The 26540-nt window shown below is 36.1% G+C and overlaps 1 protein-coding gene and 1 pseudogene across 6 annotated transcripts in view; both read left to right on the top strand.

Moving 5' to 3' along the window:
* The window catches only part of CCSER2 (coiled-coil serine rich protein 2), a 185886-nt gene that overhangs the window by 62475 nt on the left and 96871 nt on the right, over positions 1-26540 (top strand). For all 6 annotated transcript variants that reach the window (XM_073878722.1, XM_025880619.2, XM_025880621.2 and 3 more), the window contains one exon: positions 19124-19214. In XM_073878722.1, coding sequence (XP_073734823.1) covers positions 19124-19214 — 91 coding nt within the window. The remainder of the gene's footprint in view (positions 1-19123; positions 19215-26540) is intronic.
* LOC112831000 (U6 spliceosomal RNA) lies at positions 6628-6725 on the top strand (annotated as a pseudogene).

The following is a 26540-nucleotide window of genomic DNA, read 5'->3' as shown; positions in this document are numbered from 1 at the left end:
CTAGGATTCCATACAGGATATGTATTATAATTAGTAGTCATGCCTTAGCCTCCTCTTGGTTGTGACAGTGTCTTGGACTTTCCTTGATTTCGATGGCCTTGGCAGTTTTGAAGAGTACTACTAGTTAGATATTTTCTAGAATGTTGCCCAACTGGGATTTGTTTCATGCTTTCCTTATGATTAGACTGGGGAAATACGTTTTTGGGCAGAAGACCACAGCTTTTAACTTGTTTGTTTTAACTCTGGATCGTTAGCATGATAAGTCACTGGAGTTTGTGTCATAAAAAGTGAAATTTGCTTTATCAACCCTGACTCACTGAAACATAATTTGAGAAGAGAAAGGATGAAGGGGCAAAGGAGTGCAGAATTTTTTATTTTTAGATGGCTATATATTCACTCATGATATGAAACTGTAGCTGTGCTGTGATCCATTACTAAAGGCAAAAGTTATGGGATGGAATTTAGAAATGATGATAAATTCAACTCCCAATGAGATGGCTCACTGGATACATACATAAGAAACAAACTAAATATATAATTTCTTGATTATTGTTATGTGTAATAGTTAAAATGAAAGTAATGTAGAGTTCTGGAACTGATTCTGATGCTGAGGCAAGCTTAGATTTCGGTCAGTTTGAACTGCAACCAGTAGTCTTGAAGCCACCTGCAATGGGAAAAATTATTCTAGGACAACACAGTATTGCTATGACCTCTGGTTAGCAGAAAAGTAGTCCAGTTGGAGGGAGGGCAAAACCAAGAAACTTCTGAAACCAGTGGTTATAGTGCCAAGGAGTTGTCTCATTTTGTGGATCTGTTCATCATCAGCTTCTTGAAGAATTTTTACTGAAATGGATTGTGAGAGTGACTAATTTAGGGATAGTATCTTTGGTTTTGAATGTTATAAAGAGGAAGAGAATGGTTGATATAAGACCCACAGCTTACTATATAACAGTCACAAATGGCTATATCCAGTGGGTTATTCCCAAGGGAGCAGGTAGCCTGGTGGACTGGATAAAAACTGCTGTGAAGTTTGTTTACCTGAAAAGAGAGACTGTCTTTCCTCTGTAAATGCCTAGTGGAAAACCCAAGATGACGTGGCTGTACACCTTATAGCAAGCCATCCTGGACTGGCTTTATGGTGATTGGGATAGTCATCTACTGAATATGTTCCTTACCCAGATGATGGTAAGTGCTATGATTAAGGGGGCCCCTTTTACATGGCCATCCTATGTAACCATGCTGTAAAACCAAGCAACTGTTCAAGAAACTTTGTCATATTTGCTGTCTCTGTTTCCCTTATAGGTACTAAAGATAAAAAAAAAAAAAAGCATTAACAAGAAAGGAGGGAAAGACAGAAGGGGAGAGAGCCTAGGGACTTGTTCTTTCAGGGCTGGATGTTTATTAGAAATGGGATGAATATATCAAACATTGATGAGGTTGAAGCAGAGGTGTTAATGCAGCACTATAGAAGATTAAGTGTACCAATGGAAGCCAGTGCTGGTCCCATAACCTTAAAGGGCCCTAAATAAGTACCCCCTATTTATCTTAGTTTGGGAGAATTTAAAAGGTGAAAGGCAGAGATGCAAATGAGAAACCTGACCTGGAATTACCTGGGACAGTGGTCTGGTAGGTTAGTCAAAGTGAAGATTGAAGAAGGGTCTGGGTCCCTTGGCTCTTAATTCTTCCCCTCTGGGGACCTAAGGCCTTATGTATACAAATGGGTAAAATGGTGATTGGGTGTAAACGAGACCTTTCTGGGACTCTTTAACATAGGAGCCCCATGTGCTTTGGTATCAAAACCTGTTGATGGGGCACCTGGGTGGCTCAGTCATTAAGCATCTGCCTTCAGGTCAGGTCATTATTGAGCCCTACATCGGGCTCCCTGCTCAGTGGGAAGCCTGCTTCTCCCTCTCCCACTCCCCCTGTTTGTGTTCCCTCTCTCGCTGTGTCTCTCTCTGTCAAATAAATAAATAAATAATCAATCAGTCAGTCAATCTGTTGATGATGTTCTAACTGTGGCTACTTTTAGACTGAGAGAATATAGTAATGTATGGATTGATGGGATTAAGGTAAAAGTTCAGATGAAAACTGGAATGTTTAAACAGGTTTTATGTGAAATGATTGGTTTTCTTTACCTGAATGTTTTATGCAAAATAATATGCCTTACCTAGTATTGTAAAACAAGAACTGCTTGGTGAAGTCTTAATGATAGAGGCTACCATTGGGGATGCAACAGTTGATGGGATTGTCTTGTTCTATGAAGGTTTCAGAATAATAATTCTACCACTGATGATATAATTACTGAAAACAGTTTGAGGATTTTTTTTTCTTTTTTTCCTACTTGAAATAGTTTCTCCCTGAATCGTTATTCCATTAACTTGATATATAGTTGGGTTTGTGTATATCATTTTACTTTAGATTTTTAGGGATTCATTCAAGCATTGTTTGTATTAGTAAGAAGATTGGAAACAACCCAAATATCCAAATAATATCTCTATTACATAAGAATATATATTATGGAGGCTAAGTAGTGGAAGGGATATGAATATACCTATTTTTGTTTAAAATTTTTACCTTTTTTTGTTACTCCAGTGGTTTTAGAAAAAGTAAGCCAATATGTATATATTTACTTCCCCTCAACTTCTATGCATATGTAATATGCTTTTGCTATTACAAGTAAATATTTGATAAATAACTTTATCTTTCTCTATTTTGGGGATAGATACTTCGAATTATGGTGTTGAATCAGAGGTTAAACGCACAAGTAATTTTGTAAGATGTTTGAGCAATAATTTTTAATTTCCAAAAGCTTTTCTTCCCTTTAGGTGAAATTCACATAACATAAAATTGACCATATTAAAACAAACATCTCAGTGGCAGTACACTTTGCAATATTGTACAATCACCACTCTGTCTAGTTCTAAAATGTTTTCATCACACCAAAGTAAACCTTGTATCTAGGTATTAAGTAGTTACTTCCCACCTGCCCCTCCCCGCCTCTGGAAACGTCCACTCTGCTTTCTGCATGTATGGATTTACCTATTTTGGATATTTCTTATAAATCATACCTACAATATGTGACCTTTTCTGTCTGGCTTCCTTTACTTGCATGATGTTTTTTTAGGATCATCCACATTATAGCATGTATTGGTAGTCCATTCCTTTTTAAAGCTGAATAATATGCATCATATGTACATCCCATTATTGATGGACTATGGGTTGTTTCTATCTTTTGGCTATTGTGAATTGTGCTGTTATGAACATGCATGTATGCTGATATGAACATGCATGTACATGTTTTTGTTTTGAGTACCTGCTTTACATTTTTGAGGGGCATGTACTTTGTAGTAATTCTGTCTAAGTTTTTGAGGAACTACCAAACTTTTTAAAGCAGCTGAATCATCTTATAAACCACCAGCAATGTATAGGGCTTCCAATTTTTCTATATCCTTGACAGTAGTTGTTTTCTACTTTTTTCCTTTAATTTTTTTACCTTAAAATTTTTTTTTAATTAAAGCCATCCTACTAGATGTTAAATGGTATTTTATTGTGGTTTTGATTTACATTTCCCAAATGAATAGTGATGTTAAGCGTCTTTTCATGTGCTTGACGACTATTTATATATCTTTTTTCAGAGAAATGTCTATTTAAGTTCTTTGCCCATTTTTTAAAAAATTAGTTGCTTGTGTTTTTACATATTCTGGATACTAGACACTTATCAGATACATGATTTGCAAATATGTTCTTCCATTCTGTAGGTTGTCTTTCTACTTTATTGATAATATCCTAAGATGCACAGTTTTGATGAAGTCCAGTTTATATTTTCTCTCATTGCTTTTGCTCTTGATGCCATATCTTAAGAATTCACTACAAAATCCAAAGTTACAAAGATTTACCTCTGTGTTTTCTTCTAAACATTTATGGTTTTAGTTATTATATTTAGGTTGTTGATCCATTTAGTTAGTTTTTGTGCAGGTTTATTATGGTGTGAAGTAATGGTCCAACTTCCATCTTTTGCATGTGGATATTTACCTCTCAGCGCCATTTGTTGAGATGACTCTTTCCTTATTGAGTGATATTGGCACCCTTGTCAAAAATCAGTTGGCCATAGATGTATACATTTATTTCTGTTCTCTCAGTTCTGTTCTGTTGATCTGTATGTCTATCATTGTGTCAGTAGCACACTTTTGAATACTGTAGTAATCTGTAATCACATGTTTTTGATTACTTCATCACAAAGATAAGTTTTGAAACCAAGAAGTATGAATCTTCCAAATTTGTTGTACTTTTTCCATACTGTTTTGATATTTGAGGCGCCTCACACTTTCATTTGAATTTTAGAATCAGTTTTTTCATTTGTACAATAAAGGCCATTCGAATTTTGAAAGATTTCATTGAAAATATAGATTACTTTGATTAGTAGCCATTTTAACAACACTAATTCTTACAGTTTATGAACACAAAATATCTTTTTATTTATCTAGGTCTTTTTTAGTTTCTTTCAGCAATATTTTGTACTTTTCAGCATGTAAGTCTTTTACCTCCTTGGTTGAATTTTTTCTAGGCTTTTGTTTTGTTTTTTTGGATGCCATTGTTAATGGAATTGTTTTCTTAATTTTTTTTTGATTGTTCCTTTTGGTATATAGAAAAAAAATTAACTGATTTTTCAGTGTTGATATTGTACCCTTCAACTTTGTTGAGTTTTTTACTAGCTCTAGTAGTTCTTTTGTGAATTCTTTATATCATCGTATATATGTGTATATATATATATATATATATATATGTGTGTATATATATATATATATGGTGCCCCAAATATCAAAACAGTATTGAAAAAGGAAAATGATGTCATCTGTGAAAAAAGATAACTTTACTTCTTCTTTTCCAATTCAAATGCCTTTTTATTTAATTTTCTTGTGTGATTTTTCTGGCTAGAACCTCCAGTACATTGTTGAATAGCAATGGTGAAAGCATACATCCTTGTTTTGCTTCTGATTTTAGGGAAATAAACTTTTAGTCCTTCTCTATCGCGTGTGTTAGGTGTGGGTTTTTTATAAAAGGTCCTTTATCATGTTGAGAATGTTCCATTATATTTCTGCTTTTCTGGATATTTTTGTTATGAAAGGATGATCATTTTGTCTAATGTTATTTCTGCATTAATTGAGGTGATGTGGTTATTTTCTTTCCTTCTATAAACGTGGTGTATTATATTGATTGATTTTCATATGTGGAACTATCTTTGTATTCCTGGGGTAAATCCCAGGCATATAATCTTTTTGATATGCTGATTGGTTGAATTTATTAGGATATATTTATATTTTTATATCCATATCAAGGATATTGGTTTGTAGTTTTCTTTTTTTATAATTTTTTTTATTACGTTATGTCACTATACAGTACATCATTAGCTTTTGATGTAGTGTTCCATGATTCATTGTTTGCGTGTAACACCCAGTGCTTCATGCAATACATGCCCTCCTTAATACCCATCACCAGGCTCACCCCCCCCACCCCCTCCCCTCTAAAACCCTCAGTTTGATTCTCAGAGTCCATAGTCTCTCGTGGTTCGTCTCCTCCTCTGATTTCCCCCTTCATTTTTCCCTTCCTTCTCCTAATGTCCTCCATGCTGTTCCTTATGTTCCACAAATAAGTGAAACCGTATGATAATTGACTTTCTCTGCTTGACTTATTTCACTTAGCATAACATCCTCCAGTCCCATCCATGTTGATGCAAATGTTGGGTATTCATCCTTTCTGATGGCTGAGTAATATTCCATTGTATATATGGACCACATCTTCTTTATCCATTCATCTGTTGTAGTTTTCTTTTCTTGTAGTATTTTTGTCTGGCAATTGTATCAGGGTAATTCTGGACTCATAGAATGAGTTAGGAAGTGTTATTTTTTTTTTTTTTGAAGAGTTTGAAAAGGAGTGGTGTTAATTCTTTAAATTTTTGGTAGAATTCACTAGTTAATCCATCTGATTTGGTAGTTTTTTTTTTATTGGGAGGTTTGTGATTACTTATTGTGTCTCTTGTTTTAAGTTTGTTCAGATTTTCTGTTTTTTTTCTGGAGTCATTTTGGTAATTTCTATGCATCTACAGATTTGTCCAATTATTTTAATTGTCTAATTTTTGTACTGTTGTTCATAGTGTTCATAATACTCTCTTAAAATCCTTTTTATTTTAGTAAGTTTGGTAGTAATGTCCCCATTTTTGCTTCTGATTTTAGTTATTTTGTATAGTTTTGTCTTTTTTTTCTTTGTCAGTATCGCTAATGGTTTGTCATATTTGTGCTTTTCAAATAACCAACTTTTGGTTTCATTGAGTTTTCTGTTTTCTATTTTATTTTTTTCTGCACTAATCTTTATGTTTTCTCCTCTGCTAACTTTGGGGTTTAGTTTTCTATTATTTTTCTAGCTCCATAAGCTGTAGTTAAATTATTGAATTTTAGATTTTTCTTCTCTTTTTAAGGTAGGCATTTGCTACAAAAAAATTCACTCTGAGCACTGTTTTTGCTCCATTCCATAGTTTTGGTATGTTGTATTTTCACACTAATTTTTCTCTTAAGTATTTTCTATTTCTTCTGTGATTTTTCTTTGATCAATTGATTAAGAATATGTTGTTCAGTGCTCGCTTCAGCAGCACATATACAACAATTTGGAGAAGATTAGCATGGCCCCTAGGCAAGGATGATATGCAAATTTGTGAAGCATTCCATATTTTTAATAAAAACATATTGCAAAGTTCTTTAAAAAATGCATTGTTCAATTTCCATTTTTTGTGAGTTTTCCAGGTTTTTTCTGTTATGATTTGTAATTTCATTACATTTGCACCAAGAAGATTTTCTTGTGATTTCAGTTTTTAAAAAAGTTATTGAGGATTATTTTGTGAATAACATGTTATATCCTGGAGAATATGCCCCATGCACATAAGAAGAATGTGTATTCTGCTTTTGTTGGGTAAATTTTTTTATTTTGTGTGTATACAAATATATGTATGTCTATATAATTGAATTTTTATTTTATATATAATTTGTAACATGTAATATAAATATTATATGTTTAAAATTATATAAATAAATCTGTATCATGTGTTATACATATTTAAATATTACATATCTGTATCTGTATATATCTTTCAGGTCAAGTTGGTTTATAGTATTGTTCAAGTTCTCTATTTCCATAACAATCTTTTATCCAGATATTCTATTCATTATTGCAAGTGTAGTATTGACATTTCCAGGTATTATTGTAGAACACTCTATTTCTCCCTTCAAATTTGTCAGTCTTTGCTTCATATATTTTGCTCTGTTGATTGGTATATACATGTCTGTAATTGTTATATGTTCTTGATTAATTCATCTATTATAAATATATAATATCCTTAAAGTATTTTGTCTGATATTAGTGTGGCCACCCAGCTGTCTTCTGGTTCCTGTTTGCATATTTACTTTTAACCTTTATGTGTCTTTAGATACAGTGTGAGTCTAAGGTGACTATATGTATATTTACATATGGATTTTTTTTTTTTAAACCACTCTGCCATTTGGAGTATTTAATCCATTTACAGTAGTCACAGATAAGGAATTCCTTACCTGTATCTAATTTTGCTGGGTTTTTTTTCTGCATGTCTTATACTTTTGCTTCTTATTTCTTCAGTTGCTACTTTTTTGAGTTTAATTGATTTTTTTGCAATATACCATTTTGATTCTCTTCTAATTTTTCAAATGTGTATATCTAAAATATTTCTTTGGTTACCTAGGAATTACAATGAAAATCCTAAATTTATGACAACCTAGTTTGAATTGATACAAACTTAGCTTCAGTAGTATAAAAAAACTCTATTCCTATATAATTTTGTTCCCCTTTTTTTCATCTTATTGTCACAAATTATATCTTAATACATTGTGTACACATTAGCATATAATTCTTATTTTATGTTTTTGTGCCTGAATGACTCCCCTTAGCATTTTTTGTAAGGCAAGCCTACTAGTTACAAACTCAGTTTTTTGGTTTTTGTTTTTATTTTGTAATCTCTTAATTTCTCCTTTATTTTTGAAGGATAGTTTTCCGGGATAGAGATTTCTTGGTTGAGTGTTCTTTAAGCACTTTAAACATGCTATCCCATAGGCTTCTGGCCTCCATGCTTTGTGATGAGAACTTGGCTCTTAATCTTACTGTGAATTCCTTGCATACGGTGCATTGCTTTTCTCTTGGTGCTTTATCTTTGGCTTTTGACAATTTGAATATAATGTGTCTTGGTGTGCTGTCTGCATTTATACTTTTTGTAATTCAGTTTGTTTCTTCAATGTGTAAATCCCTGTTTTCAAATTTGAGAAGTTTTTGGCCATTATTTTTTCAAATATTCTTTCTGCCTGTTTTTCATTCTCCTTCTGAAGTTCTTATCATGCATATGTTGGATGCCTTGACAGAAATCTATCAGGCTTTTTAAAAATTTTTTTATTTAAATTCAATTTAGTTAACATATAGGGTATTATTAGTTTCAGGGGTGGAATTTAGTGATTATCAGTTGCATATAACACCCAGTGCTCATTACATCAACTGCCCTCCTCAATGCCCATCATCCAATTACTGCATCCTCCTTACCTACCTCCCCTCCAGCAACCCTCAGTTTGTTTCCTATAGTTAAGAGTCTCTTGTGATTTGCCTCCCTCTCTGTTTTCATCTCATTTTATTTTTCCTTCCCTTCCCCTATGTTCATCTGTTTTGTTTCTTAAGTTCCGCATATAAGTGAAATCATACAGCATTTGTCTTTCTCTGACTTATTTTGCTTAGCATAATAACCTCTAGTTCCATTCCCATCGTTGCAAATGGCAAGATTTCATTCCTTTTGATGGCTAATATTTCATTTTTTACACACACACACACCACATCTTCTTTATCCATTCATCTGTTGATGAACATCTGGGCTCTTTCCATATTTTGGCTATTATGGACATCGTTGCTATAAACATTGGGGTATATGTGCCCCTTTGATTGACTATGTTTGTATCCTTTGGATAAATACCTAGTAGTGCAGTTGCTGGGTCATAGGGTCATTCTGTTTTTAACTTTTTGAGGAACCTCCATACTGTTTTCCAGAGTGGCTGTACCAGTTTGCATTCCCACTACCAGTGTAAAAAAAGTTCCCCTTTCTCTGCATCCTTGCCAACATCTGTTGTTTCCTGACTTGTTAATTTTAGCCATTCTGACTGGTGTGAAGTGGTATCTCATCGTGGTTCTGATCAATCTTTTTATTTTTATTGTTTTTCTTTGTTCTGCATAGCCTGAATAATTACAATGGACAAATCTTCATATTTGTTGATTCTTTCTTCTCCCTGTTCAGATCTGCTATTGAAATTCTTGTGATTTTTTTTTTCACGAGGACCAAATCAAGGTAATTTATTTGAAATGTTTATCACAATACCTGGCATCAAGTAGGTATGCAAAAATATAGGTTTACAACTGTATAATCTCTTAATTCTCAAGAGTTAACAGTTAATTGTTCTTTCTTAATTTTTAATTGTGGTAAAAAATTACATAAAATTTACAATTGCAGTTTTAAAGTATAGTTCAATAACATTAACGATATTCATGTTGCTGTACAACACCTTTGGAACTTTTTTTATCTTGCATAACTGAAACTCTGTATCCATTGAACAACAAGCTCTTCTTTTCCCTCTCACCTCCAGTCCCTGGTAACCACCATTTTACTTTCTGTGTCTATGAGTTTGACTATTCTAGATATTTCATATATGTGGAATCATGCAGTATTATCTATCATTTTGTGACTGGCCTATTTCACTTAGCATAGTGTCCTCAAGGTTCATCCATGTTACTGCATTTAATAAGCTTTCCTTCTTTTTAAAGGCGAATAATATTCCATTAAATGTATATACACATTTACCCATTCATCTTTTGATGGACATTTGGATTGTTTCCACCTCTTGTCTATTGTGAATAATACTGCAGTGAATGTGGGTGTGTACATAGCTCTTTGAGATCCTACTTTCAGTTATTGTGGATATATACCCAGGAGTTTCAGCGAATTTTTCATTTGTTATACTTTAACTCCAGAATTTCTTTTTGTTTTTTATATTCCTTCTTTACCCATGTTCTGTCCTTGGTTAGATATTCGTTGCCTGTGGTTTTCTTGAGTTCTTTGAACATATTTTTGTTCAAAGGTATGTTCAAAGATAAAACAAAGACTGTTTTAAATAAGTCTTTGTCAATAGACAAAATTCAGTGCTTGAGCTTCTTCAGGGATCATTTCTGTTATTTTTTCTGTGAATGGATGATACTTTCTTTGCGTGACTTAAAGTTTTTGTTGAAAACTGGACATTTTGAATATTTTAATGTGGTAGAACTGGAAATCATATTCTTTACTCACCTTAGGATTTGTTTTGTTACTTGCTGTAGGCTATCGGTGTTTGCTTTTTAAGTAGTTTTTTAAAAACTATTTTTGTATCCTGCTCTCGCTGTGTCTCTCTCTGTCAAATAAATAAATAAAATCTTTAAAAAAAAAAAAAAAGGGCGCCTGGGTGGCTCAATTGTTAAAACTATTTTTGTAAAGTCTTCTTGCTTGTCATGTTTGGTCTAAGTTTGTGTTACTTTAGCATGTGTTTCTTTAGTGTTTTATGCAGGGATTTCCTTGAATGCCAAAAACAAACAAAAGAGACAAAGGAGGAGAGAAAGAGAGTGAGAGTAAGAGAGAAGGGAAGGAGGGAAAGATGAAAGGAGGTTGACAGAGAAAGAACAAAGAATTCAAAGCAGGAGAATAAAAAATTCTCAAAGTCAAAATTAAAAAACCTTGTTATCTTTATCTTTGCATTTTGGCTCTTTGTTCGGGTACTCCTTCAGTGCTTAGCCTGATGATTTACAACCCTGCCTTAACCTTCACTTACTACTTTTTCTGAGCCTAGAGATTAGCTAGAATTGAAAGCTTTGGGTCCTCTTAGGTCTTTACTGAGAATGCATCCTGCCCTGGGCTTTTTTGTGGCTTTCTAAATTCCTCACTGTAGGGGTGTCTGGGTTGCCCAGTCGGTTGAGTATCTGACTCTTGATTTGAGCTCAGGTCTTGATGTCAGGGTTGTGAGATCAAGCCCCGTTGCTAGGTGTGGAGCCTGCTTAAGATGAGAATCCTTCTGCCCCTCCCCCGCCATGTGCACATGCACGCTCCCTCTCAAAAAAAATAAATGATAAATTCCCCACTATACATGGCACCTCTGAATTATCTAATTTCCCAAGGGAACACTCTCTCTAGCCTTTTCCTCAGTCTTTCAGTATTCAATTATATGTGTCAACTATAATATTTTGCTCCAGGGTGATTGTGGATTGTTTGCTTCACAGTGGTTTTGAGCAATGTCCATTACTTTTCTACTGTGTGTGAATTCCAAGTTAGGCAAAACAAAGACATGCACTTTGTGTCAGTCATTCAGGTAACACCAGACAGGTTGGAACAGAGAAACACAATTTTTTGGAATAAGGTCTCCACTGAGCTCTTTGGAAACAGGGACCAAGGTCCCCTAAACTGGGAACAAGATCTGCTGTCTTCAGATTTGCAGTCAAGCTGTAGAGGGGCATATAGGAAAGGCCAGTTTCAGTGATAACTAGAATGCAGACCCTTAGAGCTACTCTGAGAAATGGTTTAGAAGTTTCTTAAGAAGTTAAACATATACTTACTATGTCACCCAGCAATCCCACCACTTCTGGAAATGAAAGTTTATATTCACATAAAAACCTGTACATGAATGTTCATAATAGTTTTATTTATAACAGCTAAAAACTGGAAAAACCAAAATATCCTTCACTGAGTACATGGATACACAAACTGGTACATCCATGTAATGGAATACCACTCAGCAATAAAAAGTAATGCATTATTGATCTATTCAATGACTTAAGTGAATCTTTTTTTTTTAAGATTTTATTTATTTATTTGTCAGAGAGAGATAGAGAGAGAGAGGGAAAGCACAACCAGGGGGAGCGGGAGGCAGAGGGAGAAGCAGGCTCCCCACTGAGGCAAGGAGCCTGATGTGGGCAGAACTCGATCCCAGGACCCTGGGATCATGACCTGAGCTGAAGGCAGATGCTTAACCAACTGAGCCACCCAGGTGCCCCGACTTAGGTGAATCTTAAAGGCATTCTGTTGAGTCTAAGAAGCCAGTCTGAAAGGGTTAAAAACTGTATGATTCCATTTATATGACATTCTTGAAAGATAAAACTGTAGTGATGGAGAACAGATCATTGTTGGGTTTATGGATGGGCAGCGGGTGTAACTATAACTGGATAGTACAAGGGAGATTTTTCAGGTGAAGAGACTATTCTGTGTCCTAATTGCATTGGTGTTTACACAAATTAATATGTATTTTAAAATTCATAAACTGCATACCATAAAAAATTTTACTGCATGATAATTACAGCAGATAGTGATAGTGCTATTCATTTGTCAAAAACTTGGAGGCTTTTGGGAAGCCTGGGTGGCTCAGTTGTTAAGCATCTGCCTTCAGCTCAGGTCATGATCCCAGGCTCCTGGGATTGAGCCCTGCATCGGGCTCTCTGCTCAGCGGGGAGCCTGCTTCTCCCTCTCCCACTGCCCCTGCTTGTGCTCCTTCTCTCGCTGTGTCTCTCTCTGTCAAATAAATAAATAAAATATATAAAAAAAAAACAAACTTGGAGAGGCTTTCTCCAGTTTATTAGTGAAGGAGGGATGCATGGGAGGAGGAACTGGCACACCATCTCATAGCTCGCTCTATTTTTTTTTAAGATTTTATTTATTTATTTGACAGAGACACAGCGAGAGAGAGGGAACACAAGCAGGGGGAGTGGGAGAGGGAGAAGCAGACTTCCCGCTGAGCAGGGAGCCCGATGCCTGGCTTGATTCAGGACCCTAGGATGGATCTTGACCTGAGCTGAAGGCACATGCTTAATGACTGAGCCCAGGTGCCCCAGCTTGCTCTATTTGAATGGAAAAGTATTCTCTTCTCAGAGGTCAAGGAAATTCTGTGATGATTCTGCTAATATGTATTCAGAGTTTTAATTCCAGTGAGGCTTGTGGGAAGCCTCTGGGAGCCAGAATATACAGATTTAGGTTTTCTTTGTCATGCTCCCAGCTAATGGTCTTATTAGATGGTCTCCCAACTAAAACAGGTAGAAGTGGATATTGGCTCTCAATAAGTGCAGGCTTGCCAGTGAGAGGAGCCTGGTATAACAAACATGGGAACAGAAACTCTTTCTCACATTAACCAATCTCCATGCTACATGGTTTTCTTTCTTTCTATAATAATGATACAGCTCCTAACCTGTGCAGACGACGGATTTCTAAGTTGGTGAAGAGAAATTACAGTAGATCAATTTTTTTTCTTTCTCTCTTTGCCTGGTTCCTTACTGAAAAGTCTCAAATAATATCTCTGATATAACTCAGAGAAACATAGACCTCCTATAAAGATGAATAGGGGGAAATTGTCTAAAACAGATGTTAGAATTCAGTCTTCAACTCTGTACTGTCCCTCTTGTGAAACTCCTTATTCAGCTTTCTATGTCATCAGTGTGGTGCTGACTCCCACACCTCAAATCTCTTTGCCCAACTCCACACTCATATATTGTCATCTGCTGAACATGTCTTCTCAGAGATGCAGTAAGCATGTCAAAATTACCAGGTTCTAAAATTATATATTAATTCTTTTATCTCCTACTAGATTTGGTTTTCCTTTTTTTATACTTTATTTCAGTGAATAGGAATTATCCATTTGTTTCTTAAGCCAGGAACCAAGGAGCTATTTGTGGCTCCTTCCTTACCTCTCAGTGAGCTTTGGTTCTATAGATCCTAACTCCTCAGTATGTTTCCTAACTGCTTATTTTTCATTCTCACTGACACTGATTAATGTCAGACCACCATCATATGTCACATGCATTCTGCAATAGCCACAAAACTGCTTTTTCTTTCCTACTTAAATTCATTTTGTACACAGCAGCCAGAATAATATTTCTTTAATGTAAATCTCAATTTACCACTTGTGAAAACTCATCAGTCATACCGCCTTCATTGACATAAAGTCCAAACTCCTTAATGTGGCCTAAATAGTTTTTCACGATATAGATCTACTTCTCTGTTTGAGTGTTGTCTTAGTCATCTAGGGCTACTATAACAAAATACTGTAGACTGAGAGTGGTTTAAACAACAGACATTTATTTCAGTTTTGGAGGCTGGAAGTCCAAGATCAAGGTGTTGGCAAATTCATTTCCTGGTGAAGACCCTCTTCTTGGCTTTCAGACAGCCACCTTCTTACTATATACTCACATGGTGCGGGGAGAGAAAGTGTGTGCTCTGGTTTCTTTCTCTTCTCTTCTAATCCCATCATGGGGTTCCCACCATCATGACCCTGTCTAAAACTAATTACCTCCTGAAGACCCTACCTCCACATACACTCATATTGTGGGTTAGGGCTTCAGTATAAGAACTTTGGGAAAATACAGATACTCGGTCCATAACAATTATTAACGAACTACTTGCAATTATTTGCATTGAGCAGGTCAGCAAACTGTGTCATATAAGCCACATCTGGCCAACCACCTTGTTTTTTACAGCTTGGGGAAAATGTTTTTTATATTTTAGGTGGTTATATTTTAAATGGTTATATAAGTACCTATATAATATACTGAGTTTGTCTGTGGGCCTGTAAAATCTAAGTATTTACTTTTGTCTTTTAAAAACAAATTTGCTAACACTTAGAATAGGTTATGCTTTTTGATTCCTTGCCTTTAGCATACTGTTTATGCATAAGGTATTCTCCTCTTTCATGTTCTAGAGGCCATATTTGCTTGTTCTTTAGATTTTCTCTGATTTGACTTTGTTTTAGGCTTTTTCTGACAAGCTAAGACTTAGATATCCATCCATTGGGCTTTCATGGTAGTTGAGCCACTATCATACTGTAAAGGAACTGTTTGAGGGAAGACAAGTAGCCTTGGAGGGTTGTTCAAATTTGTTAAATTAACATTTGTGAAGTAGAGCCCTGGAGTGTTGGATGGTGAACCCCAGTTCAATAAAAGACCACAAAGGAAATTGAAATAGAGAAGTGTTTATTACTAACAGATTCTGAAGGAAGTGTTTGGCATGCCTGAAGGGGCCATAAAAGTGCAGATAGGGAGTCACAGGATCTGGGATATGTGACTTTATTAGGGTTGATGACTAGAGTGCTTTGGGATTCCTGAACTAAGTCTGAATTGGTCAAGTCAAACCAAAAAGAGCAGGGTTTTTATAAGTCCCATGGGGGCTTATTTAAGGGGTACACAAGGGGAAGGCCCTGGGAAGCAGGGTGATTATTGCTCACAAGGGCTGTTGGAGAAGTCATATCAGGAATTTACATTTGCTTTTGATGCTGAGGCTGTTACGTAGGGCATGAACTCATGGGAGGGGCTAGTTTCAGTTCAAGACCCCTGTAGGTCCTTTGACCACACTAAATGGATGCCAAGGCAGCAATATCATAGAGTAGTTTAGCTAAACTCTTGACAAAGACGTGCCTTCCATATATTGGTTTTTTTAATGTGTTGAGTTATTGAGAGTGTGTCTTTCAGTTACCACATGGAGGGACAGGGTCTACTTCCCTCCCCCCAAATTTGTTTAGATGTCAAGACTGTATACTGAGAAGGTATGAAACAATTTATTACTCACATAATGATGCTTTATGGGGAGAGCAGTGCAGGTACCCAACGTGGTCCAGAATAGTTTGAGTGAAGTTAGGAGGGGCAGATATCTCTGGTTTTTATTGTTGTTAAGGGATGTGCCAGGTTGATGGGTTCCCACACTCAGGCTAGATTTGTGTGGTTTGAACTTCTCTGCTGATCCCAAGAAAGGTACGCTTTTTCCAACATGAAGTTTTGCATATTATAAAAGCTTACTACAGAAAAAAAAGAATATAAAGAACATAAGTACATATTATCTCACATAATGGAAAATTATAATAATCCTTTGGCTTTTTCAGTATTAAAGATGAAGTTATATTGTACATATGCAATCTTCTTTCCCCTATCCCCATGTGACAGACCATCTTCCCACGTGACTAAATTTATGAAACATCATATGCAGTGATTTATTGTGAGTGTTAAGTTGAGGCATAAATGTGGATGGTTTTCCCTCTCTTCTTTTCTCCCTGTAACTACAGATAACTGTGTTCCCCTTCCTTTTCCACTGGGTTTTCTTAGTACTTTCTCAGTGTGATATCAAAATTATTCTATTACTTTTACGTTCATTGAAACAGGCTCATTCTCATTCTTTAAGATTAATTTTTAAACCTTTCATTATAAAATAAAACCTACAGAAAACAACACAAAACAAATGTAGGATTTAGTTAGTTATTAAAAGTTGAACATCTTTTTGGCAGTGGTGACAGGGCTGCTTTTGCTGATTGGTGTGTCTCAGCAAGGCAAGTAAGTCCTGCTCTGGACTTAGAAAATGAGGTTCTCTATTGCCTTTGATTCTTTGCTGCATCCTTATTTATCAGAGATGGCTTGGGGCACCCACCATTATTTTGTTTCACACATACTTATATATACACAGACAACCAAATGTTTTTATAGGAGATAGGATTTTTTTAGTAAAACTACATGTCAGTGCTTAATGCAGAAAATGAGAAAATGCAAGTACTCTAACAAAAACAAAAGAAAACAAAGAAAAAGAAAAACTCCATAACCCATGTTTTGGCTTCCTTTCAACTTTTTTCTTTGAATTTATATAGTGTGGTTTTTTTTCCCATAAAATGTATAATTCTGTACATACTGTTTTACAGACCTAGTTTTTTAAGTTAATATCTAGGCCTTTTCAGTGGAAAAAATGTATTTTCTCATTTAAGATTAAAAACATTTTGTGTTCATACCAATACTTTGCACTTATATTCAGGAACATAGGGTTTTAATTTAATTTCATTCTTTTTTTGCATCCTTTTTTCTTTTTCCTAATATGAGAATCCACTTTTCAACAAACACCAATATAACCGTTTTCATTTATACCCATATATACACAACTAGAATAATGACACCATACTACCATCCATAATATAATTACTGAAAATAGTTTGGAAATTTTTCCTCACTTGAAACAGTTTGAGTATAATGCCATAAACTTAATATACAGTTAGACTTATGTATTTTAATTTACTTTTGACTTATAGGGGTTCATCAAAACATCTATAAGAGCAAAAGATTAGAAACAACCTAGTCTGTTTTCTCCCCAGTTGATATTTTTCCGTGTCTATAAATATATTTTCATTATTATTTTTTAATAAAACATAATATTCTGTTGTATGACTGTGTCATACTTTGTGTTTAGTCATTTTTCTGTTCTTGGGCATTTCTACTTTTTTGCCATTCTAAATAATGCTGCAATAACCATATTTACACATACATTTTTGTTTATTTCTGAGGGCTAAAAAGACAAAGGAAGAACTTGTCTTTTTAAAAAGGTTTTAGTTAGGGGCGCCTGGGTGGCTCAGTCAGTTAAGCTTCTGCCTTCAGCTCAGGTCCTGGGATCGAGTCCTGCTTCGGGCTCCCTGCTTCTCCCTCTCATTCTGCCCCTCCACCCAACTCATGCTCTCTGTCACTCACTCTCTCTCAAATAAATAAATAAAATCTTTAAAAAGAATAATTAAAAAAAAATAAAAAGGTTTTAGTTAAATTTTGACCAATTGTCTTCCAGGAAGTTTATGAATCTAATCCTATCTGCAATATTAATGAGTACTAGATTCTTTTCAATTGTGTTGTCACCATGGGTGTTAGCATTTTTTCCTACATCATATTTATTGGCTGTTTATTTTATATTTTGTGAATTGTCTATTATGGCCTTGCCAGTTTTTTTCCATGTCCATCTTTTTTTTTTTTTTCTTGGCTTTTAGGAAGACATATATTAGGGACAGCAGGTATTTCATGATGGAAAGAGGTTCTGTGAAATAATCCCTTTTTGTGTCAAGATTAAATAATTATCCAGAGGTGTTTTTTGTTTCTGCTTTTTCAGAAACAATTATTCCATTTGCTTTAGTCATTAGTGCATCCTGGAAGGAAGGCCAACAACACAAAACTGGAAAGTTTTGGATGGAATACCCAACATAGGAAACAAATTCTAATTTTATTCATATCATCTGTAATAAAGTAGATATCCCCCTTCTATAATGGTTTTTCAAGCCCATAATCTCTAAATTGTTTAAAAATTTGTGGATTTTTTTTATCTTTTTTTTTTTATATATACTAATGAAAGGTCTTGCAGTATTGAATCAGTTCTTGGATTGGAAGGATCTGCTGGTGGGCTACAGGTCGAACTAAGTCCTGACTTTAAACTTAGTTTTTATTTTGCTAATTTGACTTCAGAATAAGAGTCTTTGAAAGCAAAACATTACTTTTCTCAGGATAGGTGAGAGCTGGCGAGGTTGCAAATAGAGCCCAGGAGTGGCTGCTTATACCAGTTTGACTAGTCCAGTACTATTTGTCTTTTATAGAAAAACAAATTAAGGCAAACCAAGCCAAGGTAATAGTGGTGCTGAAGTTAAGAGTAGGTGGGTTTGGCATAAGAAAGGAAATGGAATAATCATGTAGTTAAATGCTTTTGTTATTTACATGAGTGGTCCAATCTCTATATATAATCAAACACAACCTCACACCAAATATGAGTAAATTTTGGGAGATTCTTTACCATCTTTGATTATTCAAGGAGATTGGTAAAAGCACGGACTCAGGAGGTAGACTTTTTGTGTTTGCATCCTATTTTGGCTCTCTGTACATTAATTTCTAGTAATCTTACTAGTCATTAAATCATAGAGTTATTTTGAAGATTAAATAAATGAGTTAATATTTGTAAAGTACTAAGAACAATATCTTGTGGACAGTGAGCATTGTGTAAGTTTTTAAAAATGAATTAAAAATTTCTTGGTGGGAGGAAGAGTAGGAGAAGAATGTTACAAATAGTTTAATAAGTAAACCAATTGAATCTTTTTTATTAAAAAATTTTTATCTTAAAAATTTATTTTTACAACACAAACATTGAGTAAATTCGGACTATCATGAGTGATGTTTTCAAAAGTAACGATTACATACGTTTCTTGAGGGAGGTTATAGCATTTTTTACTGCTTTTGTTCACAGGATATTCTGAATAATCTTGAATCATGTGACCTTGAGGATGATGACCTTATGCTTGATGTGGATCTGCCTGAGGATGCACCTCTTGAAAATGGTAAGTGAGGACAATATTGAAATTCCAGAGGCGTATATAGTTGAGCTGCTTGTCTAGGGCCAATTTACTATTATTTACAAACTTCTTAATCTCAGTGAAGGAAGTCTTTCAGACTGAGAATCAGTCTTAAGTGATATTAAATAAATTCATTTGCAAACTTATTTAAATGTTTAAAACCTCGATTTCGTAGGTCTTAGATATAATTCTGTATGATCCAATAAAATTGTATATCTGTATTATAAAGTAAGTAGTAGATAGGATGTGTCCTTTTTGCCCCGTGTACATATCCAGCTTTTCTTCCCTTTCATTTTGATTCTAAGAAATACATTTAGAGAAACAGATTTCATTTGACTTGTGATACAGCAGTAAAACTCATTAAGTTTTACTTATGATAAATAAGTTTTACCAAGAATAAATATTTTTAAAAGATCAATTCTGAGAAAATTTTAAAAAGATTAATTCTGGGAAAATGGTGACCTTCTGAATGAATCATTCCACTTTTTTTTTTACTCCCAAATCCAATCTCTCATCCTCTCTGGATCCCAGTAATGCTGGAGTAGGGATTTAGACAATCCATATGCAAGAGAGGCCTAGGTACTCTTGCCCCCACTGACTTAATATTTGTAGGATTTCCTATCTTAAGGACTGATCTAGAATCAGATAGCAGCCTAAAAAAGCCCCTGGGGCAAGGGTTGAAATGGGAATTCTCTGGAAAGAGGAATGGCTCCAGAAGATCTGTGGATTCCCTGTCAGTCAACATTTGCCTGGTCTCTCAGGCCTCCCAGGGGCAAGAGATGAACCACAGAAGGTGGTGAAGTCCTTTTTATACATAATGCTAGAAAAATGCAGGGATATTTTGAAGAGGGCAGGTGTTTGTTCTGGTGCTATTGAAGGTACTAGGAGCTCATGTTTGTCACTCCTCCCTCCCCCGCCCCATGCTGCCAGGATGCTCTGTTAACAATCTCAAAATCTCAGTGGCTTTCAAAATAAACATTTATTTTCCGTATTCATGAATCTATAGATTAGCTGGGACAGCTCAGGCTGTAGGATTGAGTTCAGGTCTACTCCTTGTTTCTTCATTTTGAGACCAAGATTACCTGGAGCAGGTTGCTCTCATGGCAGATGGCAAAAGGACAACAGGTTGAACAGAAACGAAAATATATTATCTCTTAGGGTCTTGACTTAGAACCAACACACTGTTACTTCTGCCCACATCTGTTGGCCAAAGCAAGTTATTTACCAGTGGGACTGGGAAGTGGATTCTGTTTGCAGTTAGAAACTCTGTGGCGGAGGACACTGAATATATAATTCTACTAAAGGAGAGAGTGAAGAGCTGAGAACAATATCTACTCTACCACAGGGGTAGAGACTCTAGCACCTTCTCATGGTTCTGCTGTCACCTGGGATACTCTGGCAACCAGAGTTGAGTTCCAGTCAACTGAGAAAGAAAAGTCGCAGCCAACATCCAGGAAGAAGAATAGGGAAAACAACAGAACTCCCAGGATTAGAGTGGCCCAAGGAAATAATAATGAAAGCACTTAAGGAAATAACAATTGCAGTACAGTGCTTTCTGGAGCTATAAAAGATTTCCTAATAGAACAGTTCAGTAGATGACAGAAAGCATAGCTGCTGTTGAAATCCAAATTAGTGTCCTGGGAGATCAAGTGGAAAAATACTGGAGAACAGGGGGAAAACATAAACCATTGACAATTATGGGGGGAAAATGAGATGATGATCTAGGAGAATTCATGTGAAGTTTTAAGGGCTGACAGTGAGGAGTGAGGGATATACTTCCTTGGAATAAATCACATCCTAGATAATGCATTTTACTTTGACAGATTTTAACTTCTCTTTGGAAACTTTATACCCTTTCTGAGCTATAGGAATTGGTATTAGAACCTGCCTCATCTTTAGAGGACAACATAAAGTTATCCTCATGATAGATAAAATTGGAATCATAGGGAAATTTAAAATCTTCGAGGTCTTGGTTGGGGACTTATGAAAAGTAGTAGGGAACCCCTGAGGTATAACATCTCACATATATTGTAGATTTTCCTCAGAGAAGGCAAACAGATTTTGACTGTTTTGAGCTAACTGAACACTGAAGAAAGCAGAACATAAGTCTAAAATATGTAGCCTTCTGAGGCACCAAACATAAAATAGTATTCAGGTTTGGTACTACTGGGGAGTAAGGAGTGACTGTTCTCTTTATAGCTCTGAGGTCCTGGATGACTATACCCCCCCCTGAGTTTTTTGATTGGGAGGATAGGAATGTTACAAGGACTGGTACTAGGTTTAAAGGAGTTTTCTAATATACTTTTGACTATTGATTTTCATTCCCTTTAGCTTCTGGTTTTGGTGGCTATTATTCAAATTTGGGTAGAGTTTTGAATGGGTCACTCTGAAGCTTGGTGTGTTCAGCATCACTAATTCTGCCAATATCAGTGAAATTTTTACCAACAAGAAGTCTGAGACTTTGTTGAGATCTTTAGTTTGGGTTTGACTTTGGACACAAGCTTGTTATGACTTCATTGTGAATAAGGGATCTTCTGGGATTTCAAGGAAGAGGCCATGAGAATATTCATCTGGCAATTATATTTGTGTAGTAAGTCATGACCTATTAGGTAGCATATGTGATAATACAGAGGAGGAAAGAATGTTTGTTGGTCAGGTGTTTCTTGGATTGTTATGGGCTAGGATTTGGGAAGTGAGAGTTTTCAGAAATATCCATAACTGAGTTGTTTGGTGACACTGAGGGGGGCGATTTTACAACTATAGTAGGATTTAAGGTTGATATCCTAGTGCCTGTAGCAATAAAACATTTGCAAGATTTTCTTTTAATATTTAGAGAAAATTTGGGGCACCTGGGTGGCTCAGTTGTTAAGTGTCTGCCTTCGGCTCAGGTCATGATCCCAGGGTCCTGGGATCGAACCCCGCATTGGGCTTCCTTCTCAGCGGAAAGCCTGTTTCTCCCTCTCTCAATCCCCCTTGCTTTGTATTCCCTCTCTCACCGTGTCTCTCTCTGTCAAATAAATAAATAAAATCTTTAAAAAAATATTTAGAGAAAATTATCTTTTGAGTGCAAGGATAAAATTGGAAATTGAGTACTTGATCTCCCCTTCAGAACACTTTGATTAATCACCTACTTTATTTTTTTCTTTTATTTCATAGGTGATGCAGGACACTTGTTTTTCCAGTGCCCTGCTGTTGTAAGTGTACTAAGAGACTTCTTCCTCTAGTGTTTAATTGGCTGTGGTGGAAGCATCTAGTTGTGATATATGAAGGATATCATTTTATTCTGAGTTGTATTCTACTTTTTTCTAAGGCTCTTTCCAAATATTAGAAGTCTGGCAATGAGGCTATATTTATCCTATTTCTGCCTTAAAATCCTTTACAGAATGTGAGAAGAGAGACTGGTCACATCTCTTTCAGAATCTACCCCTGAATGCTATCTAAAGGTGTTAGTCTACTCTTGAAGTCTGCAGTGGATTTATCCTTTCTTTCCTTACAGAACTGAATCAGAGCCCAATCTACATTTATAGAGAAGACTTTGTTGACAGCCTCTGAAAGTCCTTTTCTAACCTCTTCTAGTTTCTTATAAAATTGATGGAGTTCAGTATGGTACTACCCCAAAATATGGCACCTGGCATATTGAATAGTTTAAGCTCAAGGAGTTTGAGAAAATGGCAGAAGCAAGAAAGTCACTTTGACCTCCTCCCCACCTCACCGTCCTTCCCTGAAACAGATCATAAAACCCTCATGTGAGAGGTACCCTCCCTATACCCAGAGGAAAGGCGCATTCTTTTTTTTTTAAATTTTTTATTGTTATGTTAATCACCATACATTACATCATTAGTTCTTGATGTAGTGTTCCATGATTCATTGTTTGTGCATAACACCCAGTGCTCCACGCAGAATGTGCCCTCTTTAATACCCATCACCAGACTAACCCATCCCTCCACCCTTCTCCCCTCTAGAACCCTCAGTTTGTTTTTCAGAGTCCATCGTCTCTCATGGTTCATCTCCCCCTCTGACTTACTCCCCTTCATTCTTCCCCTCCTGCTATCTTCTTCTTTTTCTTTTTTCTTAACATATGTTGCATTATTTGTTTCAGAAGTACAGATCTGTGATTCAACAGTCTTGCACAGTTCACAGCGCTCACCATAGCACATACCCTCCCCACTATCACCCAGCCACCCCATCCCTCCCACCCCCCCACCACTCCAGCAACACTCAGTTTGTTTCCTGAGATTAAGAATTCCTCATATCAGTGAGGTCATATGATACATGTCTTTCTCTGATTGACTTATTTCACTCAGCATAACACCCTCCAGTTCCATCCACGTCGTTGCAAATGGCAAGATCTCATTCCTTTTGATGGCTGCATAATATTCCATTGTGTATATATACCACATCTTCTTTATCCATTCATCTGTTGATGGACATCTTGGCTCTTTCCACAGTTTGGCTATTGTGGACATTGCTGCTATAAACATTGGGGTGCACGTACCCCTTCGGATCCCTACATTTGTATCTTTGTGGTAAATACCCAGTATTTGCAATTGCTGGATCGTATGGTAGCTCTATTTTCAACTGTTTGAGGAACCTCTATACTGTTTTCCAGAGTGGCTGCACCAGCTTGCATTCCCACCAACAGTGTAGGAGGGTTCCCCTTTCTCCGCATCCCCGCCAACATCTGTCGGGAAAGGCGCATTCTTAATTCCAAGACAAAGAGACTCCCAAGAAGAATCCTAAAAAATAGGGCTTGCTAAGTTTCCCTCAGTTTACTACAGTTACCTCGTACTCCTTAACCTGTCATATTCCTCCATGACTGACCACTTTTTATCAAACCTAGCATAAAAATACACAGGTCTGGGGTGCCTGGATCGCTGAGTCGTTAAGCGTCTGCCTTCGGCTCAGGTTATGATCCCAGGGTCCTGGGATTGAGCCCTGAATCAGGCTCCCTGCTCAGCAGGAAGCCTGCTTCTCCCTCTCCCACTCCCCCTGCTTGTGTTCCTGCTCTCGCTATCTCTCTCTTTCAAATAAATAAAATCTTTAAAAAAAAAGTACACAGTTCTAACTCTTTCTTTGGGTCTTTATTTCCTTGTGAAGGCTCCCCTGTTACATATAATAAATAAGTTTGTATGCTTTCCTTCAGTTTAATTTTCTGACCCTACAAGATCAAGAAAAACTCTTTCCTCTTCTACACAATCAATCATGGTTCTTAAGTTACATGACCTTCAGATTCTTCACACTGTGCCTTTTCCATTTTATTTTTTGCACCTGGGTTTCCCTCAGTATATGAACTAATAATGTGTAATAGGGATCCTGGATTATCAATTCCTGAAACTATTCTAAATTCCTCTGCAAATTTCTCCCAATCTTATTTAGATCTTAGAAAACATGCAGCCATGACTCTCAGCTTAGAATGAGTCCAGGTCTTAAAAATCAATCTTATGGGGTTTTCCCTCTTCTGAAAGAGGTTTAACTTTAAGAGATAATGAGACTTTGAGGTTTCTGGCCAGCTTCAGGGTAGGGAAACAGGTCAAGGGAGAGATGGGGCAGAACAAAATTGAGGAGCGTAGAATGAGGGAAAAAGAATAAAACGAGAAAGGACTTTAGGTTTCAGTTGTGATTAGGAAGGATCTGAAAGACAAAATTGTTTTAATTCTTTTAAATTTTTTCTTTTACCTTTGTCAAGGAATCTCTTAAGGAAACAGTTTTGGTTCTGAATTTCTTTTGGCAGACTGTTAAGTATTTGATATTTTCACCTTTTTTGTTCTACAGTGTCTCACAAATGAACTGTTCAGGTTGTATCAAAAACACAATTGTATGGCTTTATTCTCTTGCTGTGGAACATCTAATAGTCACTCATTGCCGACAGATTAAAGCCTAGCATTTGGCATATTTATAGTTTAATCTTCAGGTTTATGATGTTTCCATAGTATATACCTTGTTACATGTGCTATTTCATCTACTCCTTCTGTTTTTAAACTTTTCTCTGGAAAAAGATGTCTTCTGGGGCGCCTGGGTGGCACAGTTGGTTAAGTGTCTACCTTTGGTTCAGGTCATGATCCCCAGGTCCTTGGATCAAGCCCTGCATCAGGCTCCCTGCTCAGCAGGGAGTCTGCTTCTCCCTCTCCCTCTGCCTCTCCCCCCCACCTCGTGCTCAAATAAATAAATAAATAAATAAAATCTTAAAAAAAAGAGAGATATCTTTCTAATTACTTCCTGAATCCCACACCACAGCAAGTTATGGTTCCTATTAAATTGTACTTATTCTGTGTTATATTTCCTAAGGCCACATTTTTGCTTTTATTGAATTATATGAGTTCTATAGTATTATCCTTGATCACTTTCCAGTTACTGTGTTTTCTTCTGGAAATTTCTCTTTCTTTTTCAGTGCTAATTGTGTTTAGTAATAACAAGGCTCGTGATTATTATTATTATTTTTTTTTTAGATGAGCTTTTCTTCTTTTGAACCAAATTTTAGTTCAGAGCTTTTCTGATCAGACTGTAAAACCTCCTGCAAAGCACATTCTTTCTAGGCTTTGTAATGTGTAATTTCTTCCTGCCATCTTCATAGCCAATTGTTATTCACAGGTGGAAATAATACCTATGTCATCCATTACCTTCCTATGACTTTAAATAATCAGAGAAATAATCTAGGTTACTTTTGGTGTTATATTTTTTCCTTTATCAAATCAGAAGAAATGAGTGTGATGAGTGGTAGATCTAGGCATCCCAAGTCCCATACCTTTCAGTTAGCTATCTATATTAGATCCTCTTTCCCTACTCCTACTCACAGTAAAAGAACTAAAATCTGCTGCCTCTTACTTTTGGGCCTGGAAACCTCCTTCACAGGCCCTTTCTTTTCTTTAAAGATTTTATTTATTTATTCATGAGAGACAGAGAGAGAGAGGCAGAGGGAGAAGCAGGCTTCCCGCAGAGCAGGGAGCCCGATGTGGGACCCGATCCCAGGACCTGGGATCATGACCTGAGCCGAAGGCAGATGCCTAACCATCTGAGCCACCCAGGCGCCCCAGGGCCTTTATTTTCTAGTCCTAAATGCATAGTTAGGGCAAAATCTGGTGTGTAGAGAGCTGTGATCAACATACTGGGTTAAAATTTTTCAAACCAGGATATGTTTTGGTTTGCCTCATCATGCCTTATGGTATTTCATGTTCAGAGGGATTTATTTCCTTTCTTAGTCTTCTTTGTCCTGTTCCATCATTGGCTGTGGAAATGGTTTTGATTTATCTCCATCGTGTAATTTTGCTTGCTTTCCATTTTCTTCTCTATGTTATTTCTTTCATTCTGTCAGAG

This window comes from Callorhinus ursinus, unplaced genomic scaffold (assembly GCF_003265705.2).
Source record: "Callorhinus ursinus isolate GAN/ISIS: 27379988/994484 unplaced genomic scaffold, GSC_fseal_2.0 scaffold31, whole genome shotgun sequence".
Lineage (NCBI taxonomy): Eukaryota > Metazoa > Chordata > Mammalia > Carnivora > Otariidae > Callorhinus > Callorhinus ursinus.
This window is presented reverse-complemented; position numbering and strand designations above follow the sequence as displayed.